General features: G+C 38.0%; 1 protein-coding gene and 1 pseudogene across 4 annotated transcripts in view; both read left to right on the top strand.

The window, feature by feature from the left end:
- The window catches only part of SLC26A7 (solute carrier family 26 member 7), a 182,659-nt gene that overhangs the window by 131,941 nt on the left and 29,537 nt on the right, over window positions 1-21,181 (top strand). For all 4 annotated transcript variants that reach the window (XM_025001755.2, XM_005215678.5, NM_001193146.1 and 1 more), the window contains 4 exons: window positions 1,769-1,875; window positions 5,243-5,309; window positions 10,628-10,765; window positions 17,047-17,092. In XM_025001755.2, coding sequence (XP_024857523.1) covers window positions 1,769-1,875; window positions 5,243-5,309; window positions 10,628-10,765; window positions 17,047-17,092 — 358 coding nt within the window. The remainder of the gene's footprint in view (window positions 1-1,768; window positions 1,876-5,242; window positions 5,310-10,627; window positions 10,766-17,046; window positions 17,093-21,181) is intronic.
- Window positions 5,316-10,615, top strand: LOC101902287 (serine/threonine-protein phosphatase PP1-gamma catalytic subunit A-like; annotated as a pseudogene).

Below are 21,181 nucleotides of genomic sequence, written 5' to 3'. Positions count from 1 at the left end.
TTGATATTTTTTCCTACTTCTTGAGATAGGATTGCATTGCTATATACTTCCCTCTTAGAACTTCCCAATAGGTTTTGGTTTTCAGTGTCATTGTCAATAGATATTTAAGAAATCTTTTTAGTAACCTTTTGGCTATTAAGAAGTATATTGTTTAAATCTCCATGTGTATGTTTTTTTACAGTTTCTTTCCTATTATTAATATCAACTGTTATAGCATTGTGGTCAGAGAAGATACCTGTTACAATTTCAATTTTCTTAAATTTAGTAAAGCTTGATATGTGACCCAAGATGTGGCCTATCCTGAGAATGTTCCATGTGCACTTGAGAAGAAAGTGTATTCTTCTGCATTGGATGGAATGCTCTGAAGATATCCATCAGGTTCATCTGATCTAATGTGTAATTTTCAGCTTGTGTTTCCTTATTAATTTTCTGCCTGGATGATCTGTCCATTGGTGGAAAATCCCCTACTATTATTGTGTTACTATTGATTTCCCTTTTATGTCTGTTAATGTTTGCCTTATGTATTGAGGTGCTCCTATGTTGGGTGCGTGAATATTTACAATTGTTCTATTTTCTTCTTGGATTGATAGCTTGATTGTTATGTATCATCCTTCCTTACCTCTTGTAATGTTTTTTATTTTAAGGTCTATTTGTCTGATATGCAAATTGCTACTCTGGCTTTCTTTTGATTTCCATTTGCCTGGATTATCATTTTCTATGCTCTTACTTTCAATCTGTATGTGCCCATAGGTCTGAAGTGGGTCTCTTGTAGAGAGCATCTATAGGGGTCTTGTTTCTGTATCCATTCAGCCAGTCTGTGTCTTTTGGTTGAGGCATTTAATCCATTTACATTTAAAGTAATTATTGGAATATATGTTTCTTTGGGCGTGTTCTTAATTGTTTTGAGTTTATTTTTGTAGGTCTTTTCCTTCTCTTGTGTTTCCTGCCTTTAGAAATCCCTTTAGCATTTGTTGTGTAGCTGATTTGGTGGTGTTGAATCCTCTTGACTTATGCTTGTCTGTAAAACTTTAGGTTTCTGCCTCAAATCTGAATGCAATCCTTGCTAGGTAGAGAAATCTTGATTGTAAGTTTTTTCCTTTCGTAACTTTAGGTCTAATCCTGCCACTACTTTCTGGCCTACAGAGTTTCTGCTGAGAGATCAGCTATTAACCTTATACGGTTTCTCTTTATTATACCTGTTGCTTTTCCCCTTGATGCTTTTAGTATTTTTTTCTTTGGGTGTAATTTTTGTTAGTTTGATTAATAAGTGTCTCGATGTGTTTCTCCTTGAGTTTATCTTTATGTGAAACTCTCTGTGCTTCTTAAACTTGTTTGGCCATTTCCTTTCCCATGTTGGAGAAGTTTTCAACTATAATTGCTACAGAATTCTTTCTCAGGCCCTTTCTTTCTCTCTTCTTCTTCTGTCGTTCAGTCACTAAGTTGTATCCAACTCTTTGTGACCCCGCGGACTTCTGCTCACCAGGATTCCCTGTCCTCATTTTGTGTGGATCTGTGTATTCCTTTCCTGGTCCTGGTCAGGGACTCCTGCCAGTACTCAGCTCGTGTTCTGCGAGATCTTCTACATCTGAAGATGTATTCCTGATGCATTTGTGGAGAGAGATGTACTCCACATCCACGTAGTCATCTATTCTTGCTGAGAGATTTCATCACAGGAATGTTGTAGAACAAGACTGTGAGGAACTTAGCAATCGGGAGAAAGATGAGCATACCAAAGGATGCATGTATCCTGTCTCCTGTTCTCTTTCAGGGCATATGGGTCAGCACATACATATTCACAATATGTTTTGCTGCCAATGTTGGGCTGCTGTTTGGTGTTGTGTGTACCACAGCTATCGTGATTGGTCGCTTCCCAAGGTAAGATATTATTTAAATGCTGTATATTCTGACACAGCAGCAAATATATGATGTTGTCAGGTACTTTTATTTCTGTGGAATAGATAGTATTATAATCTCATGTTTTTAGATTTAGAGCTAGAAAGAGAATATTTTTATCTACATGTGATATATAACAATGTTGGTCTTAATGGAGAAGAAATGGCCTTAATGGAGGAGAAGTATTTTGTTATAGCTATAAAATAGAATATATAAAATCTATTAAAGTGAATAAATTAGCATCATTGCCATATACTGCATTAGAGTTACTTTTTTTTTTTTATTAAGGGAATGTTTATAGTATCTAATGAGACACAAACCATATAGCAATGTAATCATTTGAAAAGTTAAATAACCTCAATAAATTTAACTTTTCCGAAGTTGTATTAATTTACCTACTTTTTCTACATAGCTTATTAAAAAGTACATTCTTTTTGTTTTTTACTAAACATCTATAAAGCCCTTCCATATTTTGATTATTTTTCTGTTTTCTCAATGTTCACCATTTGATAAAGCTTCTACTCACATCTCATCCTTCTTTTGAAATTCTTTGTAAAATAATATATTCTTAAAAATTAAAGTTTTATCTCTATAGATTCAACCTTTATAGAGTCTATCAGTTCAGATCAGTTCAGTCACTCAGTGACGTCTGACTCTTTGCAGCCCCATGGAATCCAGCATGCCAGGTCTCCCTGTCCATCACCATCTCTCGGAGTTTACTCAAATGCATGTCCATTGAGTCAGTGATGCCATCCAAACATCTCATCCTCTCTTGTCCCCTTTTTCTCTTCCTTCAATCTTTCCCAGCATCAGGGTCTTTTCAAATGAGTCAGTTCTTTGCATCAGGTGGACAAAATATTGGAGTTTCAGCTTCAGCATTAGTCTTTCCAAAGAATATTCAGGACTGATTTCCTTTAGGATGGACTGGTTGGATCTCCTTGCAGTCCAAGGGACTCTCAAGAGTCTTCTCCAACACCACAGTGCAAAAGCATCAATTCTTCAGCACTCAGCTTTCTTTATGGTCCAACTCTCACATCTACACATGACTACTGGAAAAACCATAGCTTTGACTAGATGGACCTTTGTCAGAAAAGTAATGTCTCTGCTTTTTAATATGCTGTCTAGGTTGGTCATAACTTTTCTTCCAAGGAGTAAGCATCTTTTAATTTCATGGCTGTAGTCACCATCTACAGTGATTTTGGAGCCCAATAAAAGAAAGTCTTTTATGGTTTCCATTGTTTCCCCATCTATTTGCCATGAAGTGATGGGACCAGGTGCCATGATCTTAGTTTTTTGAATGTTGAGTTTTAAGTCAACTTTTTCACTCTCCTCTTTCACTTCATCAAGAGGCTCTTTAGTTCCTCTTCACTTTCTGCCATAATGGTGGTGTTATCTGTATATCTGAGATTATTGATGTTTCTCCTGGCAATCTTGATTCCAGCTTTTGCTTCATCCAGCCCGACATTTCACATGACGTACTCTGCATATAAGTTAAATAAGCAGGATGACAATATGCAGCCTTGGTGTACTCCTTTCCCAATTTGGAGCCAGTCCTTTGTTCCATGTCCAGTTCTAACTGTTGCTTCTTGACCTGCATACAAGACGGACGAGTCATAGTGAAGAGTTCTGACAAAATGTGGTCCACTGGAGAAGAGAATGGCAAACCACTTCCGTATTCTTGCCTTGAGAACCCCATGAACAGTATGAAAAGGCAAAAAGATATGACAGTGAAAGATGAACTCTCCAGGTCAGTAGATGCCTAATATGCTACTGGAAAAGAGTGGAGAAATAACTCCAAAAAGAATGAAGAGACGAAGCCAAAGTGAAAACAATGCCCGATTGTGGATGTGACTGGTGATGGAAGTAAAGTCTGATGCTGTAAAGAGCAATGTAGCATAGGAACCTGGAATGTATGTCCATGAATCAAGGCAAATTGGAAGTGGTCAAACAAGAGAAGGCAAAAGTGAACATTGACATTTTAGGAATCTGTGAACTAAAATGGACTGAAATGGGCGATTTTAATTCAGATGACCATTATATCTACTACTGCTGGGAAGAATCCCTTAGGAGAAATGGAGTAGCCCTCATAGTCAACAAAAGAGTCTGAAATTCAGTACTTGGGTGCAATCTCAAAAATTACAGAATGATCTCTGTTTGTTTCCAAGGCAAACCATTGAATATCATAGTAATCCAAGTCTATGCCCCAACAACCAGTGCCGAAGAAGCTGAAGTTGAACAGTTCTATGAAGATGTAGGAGACCTAATACCAAAAGAGATGTCCTTTCATCATAAGGGACTGGAATGCAAAAGTAGGAAGTCAAGAAACACCTGGAGTAACAGGCAAGTTTGGCTTTGGAGTACAAAATGAAGCAGGGCAAAAGCTAACAGAGTTTTGCCAAGAGAATGCATTGGTCATAGCAAACACCCTCTTCTAACAACACAAGAGATGATTCTACACATGGATATCACCAGATGGGCAATACCAAAATCAGATTGATTATATTCTTTGCAGCTGAAGATGGAGAAGCTCTATACTGTCAGCAAAAACAAGACTGGGAGCTGACTGTGGCTCAGATCATGAACTCCTTATAGAGTCTCTCTCTAACCCCCCCCCCATATATATATATATATATACATATATATATATATATATATATATGCACATTGTTATCTGATCCTATCTTGTTATTGATTCCCTTTTTACTTCCTGTATTTTACATAAGATTTCTGAAAAACCATATGCTTCCTAGCCTTTTCCCTTATTCCTCACTCTTTTTTGTCAATTTACCTCCTATGCCTTAAAGATATGATAGCTGGGAGTCCAGGTGAGATAAATTACATTTTAAAAATCTCAGTTTAGATGTCTGTGCTGTTATTTTTGGAGAAGGCAATGGCACCCTACTTCAGTACTCTTGCCTGGAAAATCCCATGGACAGAGGAGCCTGGTAGGCTGCAGTCCATGGGGTCGCAAGAGTCGGACACGACTGAGCGACTTCACTTTCCCTTTTCACTTTCATGAATTGGAGAAGGAAATGGCAACCCACTCCAGTGTTCTTGCCTGGACAATCCCAGGGATGGGGGAGCCTGGTGGGCTGCCGTCTATGGGATTGCACAGAGTCGGACACGACTGAAGCAACTTAGCAGCAGCAGCAGCAGCAGCTGTTACTTTATTTCTGAGGATCCCACAGAGATACACATTTACCAGTGTCTTATGAACAGTTGGGATGTAGCATGGAAACCACTCTGGATACTTTCTAATTGTTATAATAAAGTGACTCATCCTTTTTAGTTTGTTGTGGTTAATGTAGTAACTTGGAAATTATATATTTTATATATGCTTTCATTCTAGAGCAAAGACTCTGAGTACAAAAAATATGAAAGAGATGGAGTTTAAAGTGAAGACAGAAATGGATGATGTAAGTTTCCTTTTCCTTTGTGTAATTAATAATTTTTGTAGGTCAGATAGTTTCAAGGTATAAGAAGCAGATAAGTTACTAATTTTACAATGATAATTCTGTTTTTGATTAGTTTGAACTTTTAAAAGTATATCTGACCACTACATATATGGCAGTCAACATGCAACAAATCAGTAGAACAACAACAGAAATCTTGTATCAGCATTCAAATAAGAGAATAACATGGCACATAAAAATACAGTAGAATCATGGTCCAGATTAGTTGGGGTATTTGGAAACCTGTTTTCCATTTGATGTGTCTGTTAGTTTGTGTGTGTATCACTTAGTCGTGTCTGACTCTTTGCGACCTCATGGACTATAGCCCACCAGACTCCTCTGTCCATGGAATTCTCCGAGAACACTGGAGTGGTTTGAAATTTCCTTCTCCAGGTGATTTTCCTGACCCAGGGGTCTCCTGCATTGCAGGCAGATTCTTTACCATCTGAGCTATAGGGAAGTCCCAACTATTAGTTTAGTTTGACATATAACAGTCAAACTAAACTAATAGTTTATTCCAAATTAAATGATGGCAGAAGATGGGGAATGGGAAAGGGAATAAAGAAAAGTGGGATCATGGTATTTGTTAACACAGTCAATGAATCTTATTATCAGCAGAGTGTAATTAATGACTCTAGGCTTGGTTTCTTGCACAGTGGACACCTTTTTAAGGAAATAACTTATATAAATTATCCCACCCTCAGGTGGCGCTAGTGGTAAAGAACTCGCCTGCCCAGACAGGAGACGTAAGAGACGCAGGTTCGATCCCTGGGTCTGAGATTCCCTGGAGGAGGGCATGGCAACCCAATCCAGTATTCTTCCCTGAGGAATCCCATGGACAGAGGAGCCTGGCTGGCTACAGCCCATAGGGTTGCACCGAGTCAGACACGACTGAAGTGATTTGGCAGGCACGCGCGCAGTCCATGTCTAGGCAGGCCAGTCGCGCTTGAATTCCAGCTTCTTGTTCTGGAGGATGACACAAGTTTAAGGTGAAGAAAGAAAATGTTGACTGAGATTCTTGTCAGTTAAAAAAATTGGCCTTACTTTGAAACTGCTTTGTGATGTTTGACTAACCTTTTTTATCTTTATTTTTCATTTTTACTTGTTTTAATACCTCACGATTGTCCTCAGAACAGACAGAACTAAACTCCTACCAGAAGGATCAGTGTCAGGGTATTTCTGAGTAGACTGGAAGTAAAAAGTAAGCAACAGGAGCCCTTCTCTGACCCCCAGAGAAATGGCTTGTGTTTTTAACAAGTATGGAAAGATTTGCTTCATAGAAAGCTATCAGAGTTCAAAGACTTTGAAGGTGCCCCAGACTCAAGTTTTCCACCAATGTTACCTTTCTTTCTTTCCTGTCCCTTTTTTTTCTTCCTTTAAAATTTTCAGGTGCCAAGTCCCAGACTGACTCAGGCCTCTGTGTATCCACCCCACACATGCAGCTGTGTACCATAGCCTTGACATTCTTAGCTTTGAAGCAGTTAAGAGTCTGTCCCTCTCCCTCTCCTTCTTTAGGTGAAAGAATCTGGAAGGTCTCTTTCCACTCAGGGACTTCAGCTCTATTGAGAATTTCTTTTCTGGCCCAACTCCATTCTTTAATAAATGCCTATCTTTAAAAAGCATACTAACTCAAAACATACTGGTGCAATCATATGGTGAGATTAACGAGACAATCTAAGATGCAGGGGCTTTGTCATAACTAAACACCACAGGCCGAATGTTTGATTTTGTCTTGTAAGAGATTTCCTCTTTATTAAAAGTTCCTTGGGTAACATAAAGGTTTTTATTTTCTTGAATTGTTTAGTTGTGGCAAATCTCCTCACTTTCTAGAGCTTAAACAGTTGTGTGGCTATAGAAACTTTTTGAGATTATCTGGTTTAAAAATGTACCTGCTTTAGCTCTCATGATTCCAGTAGGGGAAAGAGGAGGAGGCAACGAGCAGAGCCATTGGGGGTGATGGGGGAGCGGCTGTGGTTTCTGCAAGGCTGCAGCACCGTCTCTGCGCTGCTGGGACAGGAAAGGAAGTGAGGATCCCGGCGGAGCCAGCGGTAGTGCTGCTGCGGGAGGGCGGGCATCGGAAGGCGATGGAGGATCTGGATGAACATCACTGACAGCATCATCCAATGGCTGCTCCAAGCGAGAGGGTCCAAGCCTGGCGAGAACGTCCAGCTACAGGGGCAGGAAATCAGAGGACTGTGATTGTTAAAGTCCTGAGAGAGCTTTGTCAGTCAGCCTACTGTCCTACACCGTTCAGAATATGAGGTGATATCCGTGGGCAATCCTATATGATTTGCTGTGACTTTCTGAGTACAGTGGTTTCCCTCCAAAAGCAATTACTTGTTTCTTGGGGACTATGTGAACAAGGGAAAGCAGTCATTGGACACTCTCTGCCTCTTACTGGCTTACAAAATCAAATATCTCCAGATTGTTTTCTTCTCGGAGGAAACCACGAATGTGATGGTATTAGTAGAATTTAGGGATTTTATGATGAATTAAAAGAAGATATAACAGTAAAGTAGGGAAAACTTTCACAGACTACTTTACCTGTTTATGGATAGTAGTCATCCTGGATGAGAAAATATTCTGCTGTCACGGAGGTTTATCACCAGATCTCCAATCTATGGAGTGGATTTGGTGAATTATGCAGCCAATCGGTGACCCAGATCAAGATTGTCTTTGTGATCTTTTGTGGTCTGACCCAGATAAGGATGTTTTTGGCTGGGGTTTGAAAATGACAGGGGGTCGTGCTTTGCACTTGGTGCGGAAGTGGTTGCAAATTTCTCCATCAGCATGATTTGGATCTTGTATGTGGAGCCCATCGGGTGGCTGACAATGCATAGACGTTTTCTGCAGACAGTTGGTCACTCTGTTTTCTGCATTCAGTTATTGTGGAGAACTTGACAAAGCCAGTGCCATGATGAGTGTGGATGAGACTCTAATGTGTTCTCTTCAGATTTTACAGCCTGCAGAGAAAAAGAAGTCAAGTGCCCCGAGACATGAAATACCTCCAAGGGCTATGATCACAAAGCAAGCAAAGCAATAAATGTCATTTTGACACTGCCTAGTCGGGGCTTGTAACATATATAGCTTTTATTTTTAAAGCTGTAATGTGTATAGGTCAGCGTACTTAAATAAGGTTTGTGGGCCCTGTTCCAGTTTTTACTTTATCAGTAGTATTTGTTGATTTTAACAGCAAATAAAAGATTCCCCACTGTCAAGGAAAGATGTGTTATTTTGTTGAGTTCTCTGTTCCTTTTGCAAACAATTTTAATGGTAGTGCTAAAGCTGTACACCCCAGGGCAGTTTATCCTGACTAAGGGGTGAGTGTACAATTGAGCTTTCTTTAAATTTGGTACAGCTCATGAATAATGTAAATACCCATTTTCTTTAGGATATAAAGAGAGATCTAGGATGCTCAGTGTGTGCATGTTATTGTCATAAAACGCATACTGTTGGATACAAAACACTGTGAACCTTTTGTTTGCTTGCTTCAAAGAAATTGCTCTTTTTCTTGTCTTGTCAAGTACAAACTAGTTTTTAGAGTTATCAAAATTAAGAATAACTTTCAACCTTGCCAGCATCACTTGTATGTATATTTAATTAAAGTACACTTTCCCCTGTGATACACTTAAATGACAATTAAAGCCATTATTTTAAATGTTTGTGATTCTTTCCTAAAACCAAAGATTCTGTTGAAATATATATAGACACTCTCCTTAGTACAAGGTGACATGATTGTGTATCCCTGCTGCCTTCTTGGGGATTCAAAAATACGTTTTTAAGTTTGAATAGCAATTAATAACATAGGCCTGTTTACACTACTAATGATTAAAGTTAACAACGTTTTGTAGTATTTTCAGTCTATTCATTAAGTAATCTTTTTACAATTACATCAGGACTGAACCTGTCCATTCAGAAAGCTTCAAAATTATAAAAACAATACTGTTCTATATGTGTGACTGATTATGCTTTCTTTGGCCTACATTCTTTATTCTGTGATGAAGTTGAAGCTTGTAAGTCAAAACAAAGCAACTAACTTACTATCCACCAGTTTCTACAGAACTCACAGTATCTATGACTTTTTAAAACTAATATCTGTTTTAAAAAAGGGAACGCAGTTTCACCAGATGACCATGTACAATACCATGGGGGGAAAATGAATTCAGACTTATTTAATGATGAACTTGTTAAAAAAAATTACCTACTTTAAAAAACAAGGAAGCTAAGAGAGGTTAAATGAATAATCCAAATTCACATTATCTATTATTTTCCTATCTTTCTCTCTCTTGTCTGTATGTGTCTGTAAATAAACCAGCTTTATTTAGTTGGTAAGGAATTATCATTTCATAGAGCTCCCATTTCTCTCAGTTTCTAAGATAGACCGCTGCTCCAAAGGTCAGGGTGCTGTGCTGTGCTTAGTCGCTCAGTCGTGTCTGACTCTTTGTGACCCCATGGACTGTAGCCCGCCAGGTTCCTCTGTCCATGGGGATTCTCCAGGCAAGAATACTGGAGTGGTTTGCCATGCCCTCCTCCAAGGGATCTTCCCAACCCAGGGACTGAACCCAGATCACCTGCATTGCAAGTGGATTCTTTACCATCTGAGACACCAGGGAAGCCCAAGGTCATGGCAAAGATGGTATTGCCAGGAAGACCTGGGCAAATGGCTGCAGCAGACAAATTTTGAATTGAAATTTTTCCTTCTCCATTTCTTCATGTCTTGTCTACATCCTGGCAATCCATAATCTAGGCCTGCCCAAAGTGAAATTACCTTCCTGATAATACCTGTTGGTTTCTTTCTCCCAATTAGAACTATCAGTCACTTGTAAGGTGACTTCCAGGCAAAGGAAGGCTACATCAATATGAGGTAAATGATTGACAGTTGACCTTTCAGGCCATATTTTCATTTTAAAAGCTACGGGATGGCTAGGTAAAGGAATTTTAAATATCTGGATTGAGTGGAAGAGGTACTTTTAGGAGGATAAGTCTTTCTGATACTCTTTTGATAGTCTTTTGCCTCCCCAAAACTCAGTAGGAATAAGGGGTATTTTCTGAAAGTCTACAGACTTATCTAATGGTTGCTAATGTTTCTTAGTAAAGAAGTACATATTTTCCTTGAGACATATGGTAGTATATTTAATCCTCCAAAATTTTTTAATAATGAAAACATCAGCAAAGAAATTGTCAATCATGATTGAGTGACATTTGTACTTACAGGGTTTCAATTCATTGTAGGATTTATTTCATTCAGAACTCTGAATCTATTCATTTGTTTCCTCTAAAAGGAAACCCTGCAGCAGGTGAAAATTATCTCAATAAACAACCCGCTTGTTTTTCTGAATGCAAAGAAGTTCCATAATGATATAATGAACATAATCCAAAAAGAAAATATTGGAAACCAACCACTTGATGAAATCAGAAAGGTAAGGTCAACTCTTTTGATTATATTATGCTACAGGTAATCCAAAATTATCTCAATAAACAACCCACTTGTTTTTCTGAATGCAAAGAAGTTCCATAATGATATAATGAATATTACCCAAAAAGAAAATACTGGAAACCAACCACTTGATGAAATCAGAAAGGTAAGGTCAACTCTTTTGATTATATTATGCTACAGGTAATCCTATATCTTGATACCCCAAAAAGGAATCATGTATATATAATACATTATAAAAATGTTTAGAGGCCTCTTCCCTCAGTAAAATCTTATATTATGTTATAATTTTTATTTGGTTTGTAGTTAGTCTTTAGGTAATCACTCTTGTTCATTCATTTGTTCATTTACTCATTAATTCAGCAAATGTCTAAAGGACATGTGTGTTGTGCTATTCTGTGCTTAGTCGCTCAGTTGTGTCTGACTCTTTGCCACCCCAGGCTCCTCTGTCCATGGACTTCTCTAGGCAAGAATACTGGTGTGGGTTGCCATGCCCACCTCCAGGGGACCTTCCCAACCCAGGGATTGAACCCACGTCTCCCACATTTCAGGCAGATTCTTTACCAGCTGAGCTATCAGGGAAGCCTATGTACTAGGTGCTGTAACCCTGGGAGGAATAAATAAGACAATTCGCTTAAAGGATATTTTTACCAAGAGAAAGAAGAGTTAGGTCTACCTCCAAAAGAGAATATAGTAGATGACTCAAAGAGGTATAAACTGTGGGCCTCATTATGATAACATTGTCTTAAATTGCCATCATTTTTTATCTCCACAAATTATCTCAGTTAATAGAGATAACAAATAAAATGTGCATGAGAAAGAGCTATGCGTAATCATTTGAATCTTTAAGGCCTCTGCAATGTTAAGAGCGTGGACTTTGGAGCTAAACTGCCTGGGTAAGTTACTTAAAAGCTATTAGACCTTCAGTTCAGTTCAGTTGCTCAGTTGTCTCTGACTCTTTGTGACCCCATGAACTGCAGCACGCCAGGCCTCCCTGTCCATCACCAACTCCCGGAGTTTACTCAGACTCATCTCCATTGAGTTGGTGATGCCATCCAACCATCTCATCCTCTGTCGCCCCTTCTCCTCCTGCCCTCAATCTTTCCCAGCATTAGGGTCTTCTCAAATGAGTCAGCTCTTCGCATCAGGTGGCCAAAGTATTAGACCTTAACCAAAGTATTTAATCTTTTCTATTTAAGTTTCCTAATCAGTACTATCAACAATAAAATAAGTTAATATATACAAAGAAGTTAGATAGTTCCTGGCCTACTTAATACTCTAAAATCTTAGCTAGTATTACTAGTTTGACTGAGTGCAAATAATATCCTCCCAATGAAGAGTTTCTTGACTGTTGTAGATCACAAAGTTCTCTTCTTTCTCTTGTATCCTTGAGCATATACTATCTCTGTCAGTCAGATGCATAGGAGACCCTGGTCCTCCCATTTCTGGTATCTCAGGAACTAACTCCACATTCCTGTCTCTGAAGCTTTATGTGTCTGTCCCTGGGCCTCATGCTGATCCACACTACAGAGACTCTAGATATAAGATCAGATATGAAATTTGCTGGGCACAGTTCAAAATGAAAGTGTGAAGTTCTTTGTTCAACAGTTGTTAGGAATTTCAAAATGGTGTCAACACAGCATTAATTCAAATGAGAGACCCTTCTAAGCTTGAGGTCTTATGTGACTGCACAGAACTCTAGCCCACAAAACTGGCCCTGCCTGTATATCTCCAGTCCTTCTTACCACTCACTGAGCTCTTTTAGATGTCAGTTTCATCAGAATATTAGGAGCCACCATCTGTGATTTTGGGTTGAAAAGAACTTGCTCTTATGCTAAAGGGGGAGATATATACCTAATTGTTCAAGTTGTATTAATATATTAGGCCTGTTTTTTATCACAAAGCCATTCTAGACCTGTATATGAGACAGGTATGTTCTTGTGGCTGACTTTAAGCTCATAACCACCATGTATAACAGCATTATGGGAAAATCTGTCTAGAGCTTCATGTAACCTAATTAACTACAATTAACTAATTAATTAATTACAAGAAGTTTGTGGTCTTGTTTTTCCAAAATGTAAACTTACTTCTTGAAATAATATACTAAATTGTGGGCTTTATCATTGCTAGTAGAGTACCTGACATGGCAATTCTTATTACTAGTTATTTATCAATAGTTGATAGTCTCTTCCTTATTTTCCTGCAAGATTAAGGTTGCTCCAACCTGTTTTCAGAAATTGCAAAATGACATGTGTTTACCTTTAGTACATTGTTACCTTAGAAACAAATCTCACTAACACAGTCTTTTGTGAGAAGTTTCCACATAAATGATTTTACCCACTTGGGATTTCAGAAAATTGAGTCTAAAAATCAAACAAGGTTCATTGAATTTAGGTTATTAGTAGATGAAGGCACTCAAAAGGATTCTTCAACTCAGAACTTATGATGGTGAGGAAGAATTTGTTGAAACTGTGTTCCACTATAATGATAATGATGCAAATATTGTATGTATATTTGTATGTTGTGAGTTTTAAAGGAACACCAAGGATTCAGATGGCAATCTGGAAGCCCTGCTCTCAGAGGAACCTGGGATAAACCTTTATTTGGAATGGTTAAAAGGATAGTCTTGAGCTTGAGTGCTCTTTGGGGCATTTCGTATTATTCTTGTCAGACGCTGTCAAGGACATCTACTTGTCTTGAGGACTATGCACTTACTCCAAGTTCCATCTTAGAGGGAGATGTCTGCAGCCGTTAATCGCTGCTGCAGCTTTGCCTCCCTTTATCAGGCTGCACATAACAGTCCACAGTTGTGCCTTCAACTGGAGTGCTCTGCCAGGGCCTCGATTTTCTCTTCTCTGACAGCTGTGTTTTCAACAGATGGTGGTGATGGAAGGACATTTAAAACACTCCAGATCAGGAAGATTCACATCCCATTCAAAACACGAATTGAAAAAGGATCCTCTGTTAGGTTATATAATGATATACTTTTATATTGCTATACTTCCTATATGCTCAGTTGTGTCCAACTCTTTGAGACCTCATGGACTGTAGCCTACCAGGCTCCTCTGTCCACAGGTTTTCCCAGGCAAGAATACTGGAGCAGGATGCCATTTCCTACTCCAGGGGTTCTTTTCGACCCAGGATTGAACCCGCGTGTCTTGTGTCTCTTGCACTGGCAGGTGGATTCTTTACCACTGAGCCTCTATATCACCATTAAATATCTCCCTGAATACAGAAGCTTAGAAGGATCTCAGGCTGCTAGTGTTTGATGGATTTGTGCTTATTATTATATAGAGCTACAGGTATTCACTATTCATTACTATTTTGTGCTCTCACCTTGCAAGAGAAGTTTCAATCTACCATTTATCTAAAATTTTCTTTTGCTCAGGCAAGGTGTTTTTCAAAACTAGACTTTGTTTTTGAAACAGTGTTTTAGATTTACAGAAAAATTGAGTAGTTAGTATAGAGAGTTCCTATATATAGAGAGAGTCCCTATATATACCCCACATTACAGTTTCCTCTATTATTAACATCTTGCATTAGTGTGACATATTTATTATAATCAATCAGCCAATATGGATACATTATCATTAAGAAGAGTCCATGCTTTATCTGGGCTTCTCAGGTGGTGCTAGTGGTAAAGAACCCATCTGCCAGTGCAGGAGACTTAAGAGATGTGGGTTCGATCTTTGGGTCAGGAAGATCCCCTGGAGGAGAGCATGACAACCCACTCCGGTATTCTTGCCTGGAGAATCCCATGGACAGAGGAGCCTGGCGAGCTATGGTCCATAGGGTGGCGTAGAGTCGGACAGGACTGAAGCGATTTAGCACACATGCTTTATTTAGATTTACTTAGTTCTACCTGATACCCTTTCTCTGTTCTAGAATTCCATCCGGTATATCACGTTACATTTAGTTGTCTTGTCTCCTTAGTCTCCTCGTGACTGTGACAGTTTCTTAGGCTTTCCCTTTATTGAATGGTCTTGACAATTTTGAGTAGTACTGGTCAGATATTTTGTAGAATGCCCCTCTGTTGGAATTATGTCTTATTTTTCTTGTGATAGCACTGGGAATATGGGGTTTTTTTAGGAAGAAAACTATAGAGGTGAAGTGCCATTTTCATCACATTTGTATCAAGGGTATATAATATCAGCACTATTTCTCACTGTAGATATTAATCTCGATCTTCTGGATGAAGTAGTGTTTGTCAGGTTTCTCCCCTATAAAATTACTTTATCTCCCCTTTTGCATGCTGTGCTCTTCGAAAGCGAGTCACTGTGTGCAGCTTGTATTTAGGGAATGTGAAGTCATGCTCCACCTTCTTGAGGGTGGAGTATTTGTATAAATAATTTGAAATTCTTCTGCAGAAGAGGTTTCAGACAAGGCATTTTTAAGAGGAGAAAAAGGAAACTCACACTCATTGGCTGTGTTTCAGGGGCTCGTCTCTTTACCTGGGTACTTGTCGTCAGCCCCATGATGTAACTGACTTTATCTGAATGTTACAAAAAGAAAAAAAGATTGAGACTTAGAAATGTAAAATAACCTGGGGAAAATTATTTGGTAACTGTCAGAATCAGACTTAAAATATATAAGCTGTGCCAGTGGGTACAGTTCCAGTGGCTTCCCGGGTAGCGCTAGTAGTAAAGAACACGCCTGCCAATGCAGGAGACCTAAGAGACACGGGTTCGATCCCTGGATAGGGTTTGATCCCTGGGTTGGGAAGATCCCTTGGAGAAGGGCATTGCAACCCACTCAAGTATTGTTGCCTGGAGAACCCCATGGACAGAGGAGCCTGGTGGGCTACAGTCCATGGGGTCGCAAAGAGTTGGACATGACTGAGCAACTAACACACGCACACACAGTGGGTATTAAGAAGGGAAATTAATATTCTATGGTCACCCTCCAAGATGAAAACTGATTTAATGGGAAAGTAGTATAATGTAGCAGTTTGGAGCAAGAGGTACAGCGTTGAAAGACATGAACTTAGGTTTTAACTCAATTCTTGCTAGCTTTATGACTTTGGTCAAATTATTTAACCATTTCCATCATTAGAAGTCTTCCACATTTAAAATTTTTCTGACATTCATATGGAAAATGATGTCAGTAACTTCATAGGATTATTCTGAGAATTAAATGATTAATGTAAAGTTCTTAGTATACAGTAAGTACTCAAGTAATAACAATTGCTATCGTCATGAACAGTAATAACAATAAGACATTTTTGAGAAATATATAGCATGTTTTAATTTTAAAGGCATCAATTATTTTTAATTTCAAAAAAATTTAATTGTAGGATATAAAGTAATTTTCATTCTCCAGCATTTCCATAAGCTGGAATTTTTTTCTTGGACATTTTCATGAAGCTTCAGGTGAACAGCTAATTTTTTTAAAAATTATTTATTTTTATTGAAGTATAGTTTATTTACAATGGTTTGTTAGTTTCAGGTGTACAGCATAGTGATTCAGTTACATATACATCTTTTTTTCCTGATTCTTTTCCCTTATAAGTTATTGCAAAACATTGAGTACAGTTCCCAGTGCTATGCAGTATGTCCTTGTCGCTTATCTATTTTATATATAGTAGTGTGTGAGCGACTGAACTGAACTGAACTGAGTGTGTTTGTTAATTGCAAACTCCTAATTTATCCCTCCCCACCCTTTTCCCATTGGTAACTGTAAATTTGTTTTCTATGTCTGTGAGTCTGTTTCTGTTTTGTATGTAAGTTCCTTTCTATCATTTTTTTGATTGGATTCCCCGTGTAAGTGATATTATATGATATTTATCTTTCTCTGTCTGGCTTACTTCATATTACTCAGCCATAAAAATTACAATAATGCCATTTATAGCAACATGCATGGACCTCATACTAAATGAATAGCTGACTTTTGTAAAATATGAAATACACATTTGGTGGCTCTCTCTTTGAGTGCTGTGTTAATGAGGTTAATTTCTGATTGGATACATACATGAAAAACACGTGTAAATGTTCACTTCCTGATGAAAAAACATCAAAACAATCTTGCAGAAAATGTTCTGAAAAAGAGAGTCTGACTTGATAAATTATCAACTGAGCTAACATAAACTTAGAGCTAACTTATTATTTCCGTTTGTTGTATTTATCATTCTGAAAAAAAAGCTAGAGAAAATAATTATTGGAGACTATATTTTTTGTTGTTGTTATTGTGGAGAAAAGAATGATGTTCTTTTTTAGGGACAGAAATGAGTTTTTATAATGTTATTCACCTTCTTATGTGTTTTTATTTCAGTATGAACAAAGCACATTGGTCAGTTCTCTGAGTGGCGTTTGCAATGGTGAGTTAGCGTACAGGACATCTAAGAGTTCTGACTTGACTACAGAGCAGAAGATGAAACCTTTGCCTTCTCCTTGCGGCCTCCTGCCTCTGTTCCCCTTCCTCTCTCCTCCTCGTCTGCTTCTGCCTCCGCTTTCCTCCCTGCTTCTCGCCTGTTCTGTCCACTTGGCTGTTTCCCTCCCTTCCTCTTCCTCTCCTCTGCTCCTACTCTGTCCTCCCCATCCCTCCTTCTCGTCTTTGTCTTCCTCCTCACACTCCTAACTTATTTTAGAGATTAAGTTCAGATGTGTCAGCCTACAAAGGATGAAAGTATAAAAATTTATTATGAGGCATTACGAATACCTGAAACACTTAAATTAATGGTATTTTTTTTAATGGAAGGAAATACAATGTCCATCGATCAGAATACACAACGTTGAAAAGATGTCAATTCTCAAATTTTGTTATAGATATAAACTGAGTCACAATTAAAATTCTGATAGGACGTTTTAATGGCAGTTGATAAAATCATTCTAAATTTTGTACAAAACTCAAATGGCCAAGAATAGGCACAGCTGTTGAACTATATGAACAAGTCCCTTGATCAATTAATACTTATGTATGTATAAATGTATTATAAAGCCCTAATAATCAGTGCAGTGTGCTGCTGGTTCAGAGATAAATGAACAGGTCAACAGGACAGAGCAGAGAACACAAAAGTGAGGAAAAGCTCACGTATATTGGTGTTTTACTTGTGACAAATGTGGCACTGCAGAGCAGTGAGCAAAAGACTGTCATTAATATACAATGATGAGACAATCACACACCCATGATAAATGGAATTAGACCTTCATCCTATCCCATCCCATCCCATCCCATCCCCCAAGTCAGTACCAGCTCAAAGTCCTAAGAGTGGTAGACAAACTATAAATTTAAAAGAAAATACAGGAGAATATGTACAAGAAATGTTAAACATTATCCTTAAACTTCACTAGATTATGAAGAGTTTTGTTTACCAAATGTCATCATATGAAGCATGAAAAGATAAGCCAGAGTAAAAGAAGATAGACGTAATTTATAAAATGGAGAAAGAATTGTACTCCCTAACATATGAAGGAGTAAAAATGGCAGATGACCTGTTAGAAAACTGCACAAGAGATATGAACAGGCATTCCACAAAAAAAGACATTTTCAAATTTACTAATGAGCATATGCAGATATGCTTACTTAAACTCACCGATGTTATTCATAATACTTGAGGAAATATAGATTAACTTTGCAATAAATAACACAATATATGTGATTGATAGTTTTTTAAAATCTGACAGTACCAAGTATTGGTGAGGATATAGAGCAACAAAAAGTCTTTTGCAATGGTGGGAGTGTAAACTGTAGAAACTACCTTGGAAAACAGTTTGGTAATATCATATAAAGTTGAAGATACACGAGATACACAAACCGGCAGTTCCACACCCAGTTTACATTTTAACAAGTTACATAAACAAGAATGTTCAAACAGTATTGTTTTTAACTATCCAAACCTGGAAACAGTTCATATAAAAAAAAAAAGTTAGCTGGTATGTATAAGTATGGAATATTTATACATTTGAATTTTTAGTTGATATATTTATTATATGGTACACATATACAATAATGAAAACTAGATGAGTCATAAATGTAACTGGGCCAAAATGAAAAGGCAAAGGAAAACATAAAATTCAAATTCTATTATATAAGCTTAAAAAAAAGAAAGCAGGAAAAGCTGACATACTGATTTTGGCTCTTCTAAAGACAGTAGTAAAGGAGCCTCTTAATATCTGCACCTGGAAACATATACAAGATTGTTCATAGTAACTGTTTATAATCCTCCCAAATGCAGGAAAATTAATACTTTTTAGAAGTACAGTGGATAAAAGAACATGTGGAACATTTATATATAAATATATATTATAGTATCTGTCATATTACTTTAAAGTACTCTAAATAAATGTATAAATATAGAATAGGATAAAATAAATATCATATAAATGTACAAATTAATTCCATGGCCCGCATCAACAGGATAGCAGTCAGATGCTAGCTTCTCTGGTCTTTTCTGATTTCTCATGACAAATTCACTTTCTTCTGCTTTGTGCTCTGAAAGGATCCTTATATGATCCTGGTATTGCACTTATTTAATGGTTGTTTTTTGCAAGTCTTTCTCTTCTGCTAGCCTGAAAAGTTTACAAGGGCATTCTCACCTCTGCATCCCTAGATCAGGCCCACTTTGCAGAGAGCAATAGCTGATCGACATGGTCACCCTTGCTGTGTCCCTGGGAAACCTTTGGTACCCAGTTACCCTTTTATAGTAGTTAGGACTGGTTGACTAGAATGTTTTCCTGGTATCCTCCTTCTCTCTCTTCTGACACTCCAGAGTATCCTGAGTTCCCCTACCTCTCTCTCTTGTTCAGGAACAGCATCCAGCTGTCACTTCCCTGTGCTTTAAATGCTCAGGTTTCTTTTATTGCTCATGTTCTTGATTTCCTCTCAAAGTTTAAATAGTAAAACCTATAACTCTTGGTTTTGTTGTGTTTACATTTTCACTTCTGTTACTCTGATTCTGTCCTTAACCGTATTCAAGATGGATTAGTATGACTTTCCTATTTTTTTTCTGCTATGAGACAGTCTTGGTCTTACTCCATAAGTAGAGAACATCCAGTTTCCTGTGATTACAGAAGATAAAATTAATTGATCAAGGCACTTCCTCCTATGAGCCAAAGTAACCTGAGAATCTTCTAAACAGGGAGCTGTAATAAGCTCTTACAAATAGCTGGTGTTGACTGGGAGTTGGGGATGAACAGGGAAGCCTGGCATGCTGCAGTCTATGGGGTCGCAAAGAGCCTGACGTGGCTGAGCAACTGGACTGAACTGAACTGGCACACAAGCTGAGATGCAGTTGCCATCCTAGCTTTATTCCATTCTGTGATGACAGACTAATCCTAAAAGAAAACAAAAAACTTCTTATGCATTAGTGATCTCTTCAGAGCATCAAGTGCCTAGTCCTCAGTCTGATACCTAAAACCCTTCCGTATCTTCTTAAACTGATTTCCCTTTTACTACACATTGCACAAGTTCTCTGTACCAGTCAGATGAATCAGTTTTCATGGCTCCTACACCTAATTTAATCATTCTTGGATCTAATTCTTTAAAAAATTTTTTATTTATTTTAATTGGAGGTTAATTACTTTACAATATTGTGGTGGTTTTTGCCATACATTGACATAAATCAGCCATGGGTGTACATGGGTCCCCCCTTCCTAAACCCCCCTCCCACCTCTTTCCCCATCCCATCCCTCTGGGTTGTCCCAGTGAACCTGGATTTAAATTCTTTATTCATATTCTCCCTTCTAGAACCATCTACTTGTTTGCCAATCCAAATATTACACTTTCTTCAAGGTTTAATAGAGAAGAAAAGTAAGTCAAAGGGACGTATTCTTTGGCAAACTCACTAGGTAGAAAAGGAAGTCAACCAGATCCATGGAGGCAAGTATACAATGAAGTGCCGCTTAGCATTCAGTTCCTTCAGCTGTAAAATGGAAATTTGGTAACATGGAGAGACTACCACATGTCTCACTCAATCACATATCACTTTATATACTAATAAAATTGTTTTATTCATGCACATTTTCCTAATTATATTTTTAAGGGAAGAGATGCATTTTTAATGTCCATGCATTATCCTTCGTTGTCCAGTGAACACTTGGTCAGTGGATGGAAATTAACACTGCTGATATTTGTATAGCACTTCCAAGTTTTCAAAGGATATTCTTCTAAATGGATGAAATAGATAAATGGTAATTATCATTTTCAAATAGGTAATAGGATACTCTTAGTTTTACTGATGAAGAAATTGAGGCCCACTCTTGCTTTCTGAGGGGGTCTGTATGCTGCTTATTGAATGTGTATCTCTTTAACTAAACTTCAGTACACTTCAGTTCAGTTGCTCAGTCATGTCCGACTCTTTGCGAACCTAGGAATTGCACCATGCCAGGCCTCCCTGTCCATCAACAACTCCCGGAGTTCACCCAGACTTATGTTCATTGAGATGGTGATGCCATCCAGCCATCTCATC

Source organism: Bos taurus, chromosome 14 (genome assembly GCF_002263795.3).
Source record: "Bos taurus isolate L1 Dominette 01449 registration number 42190680 breed Hereford chromosome 14, ARS-UCD2.0, whole genome shotgun sequence".
Taxonomy (NCBI): domain Eukaryota; kingdom Metazoa; phylum Chordata; class Mammalia; order Artiodactyla; family Bovidae; genus Bos; species Bos taurus.
The sequence above is the reverse complement of the archived record's forward strand: the minus strand, read 5'-3'. Positions and strand labels throughout refer to the sequence as shown.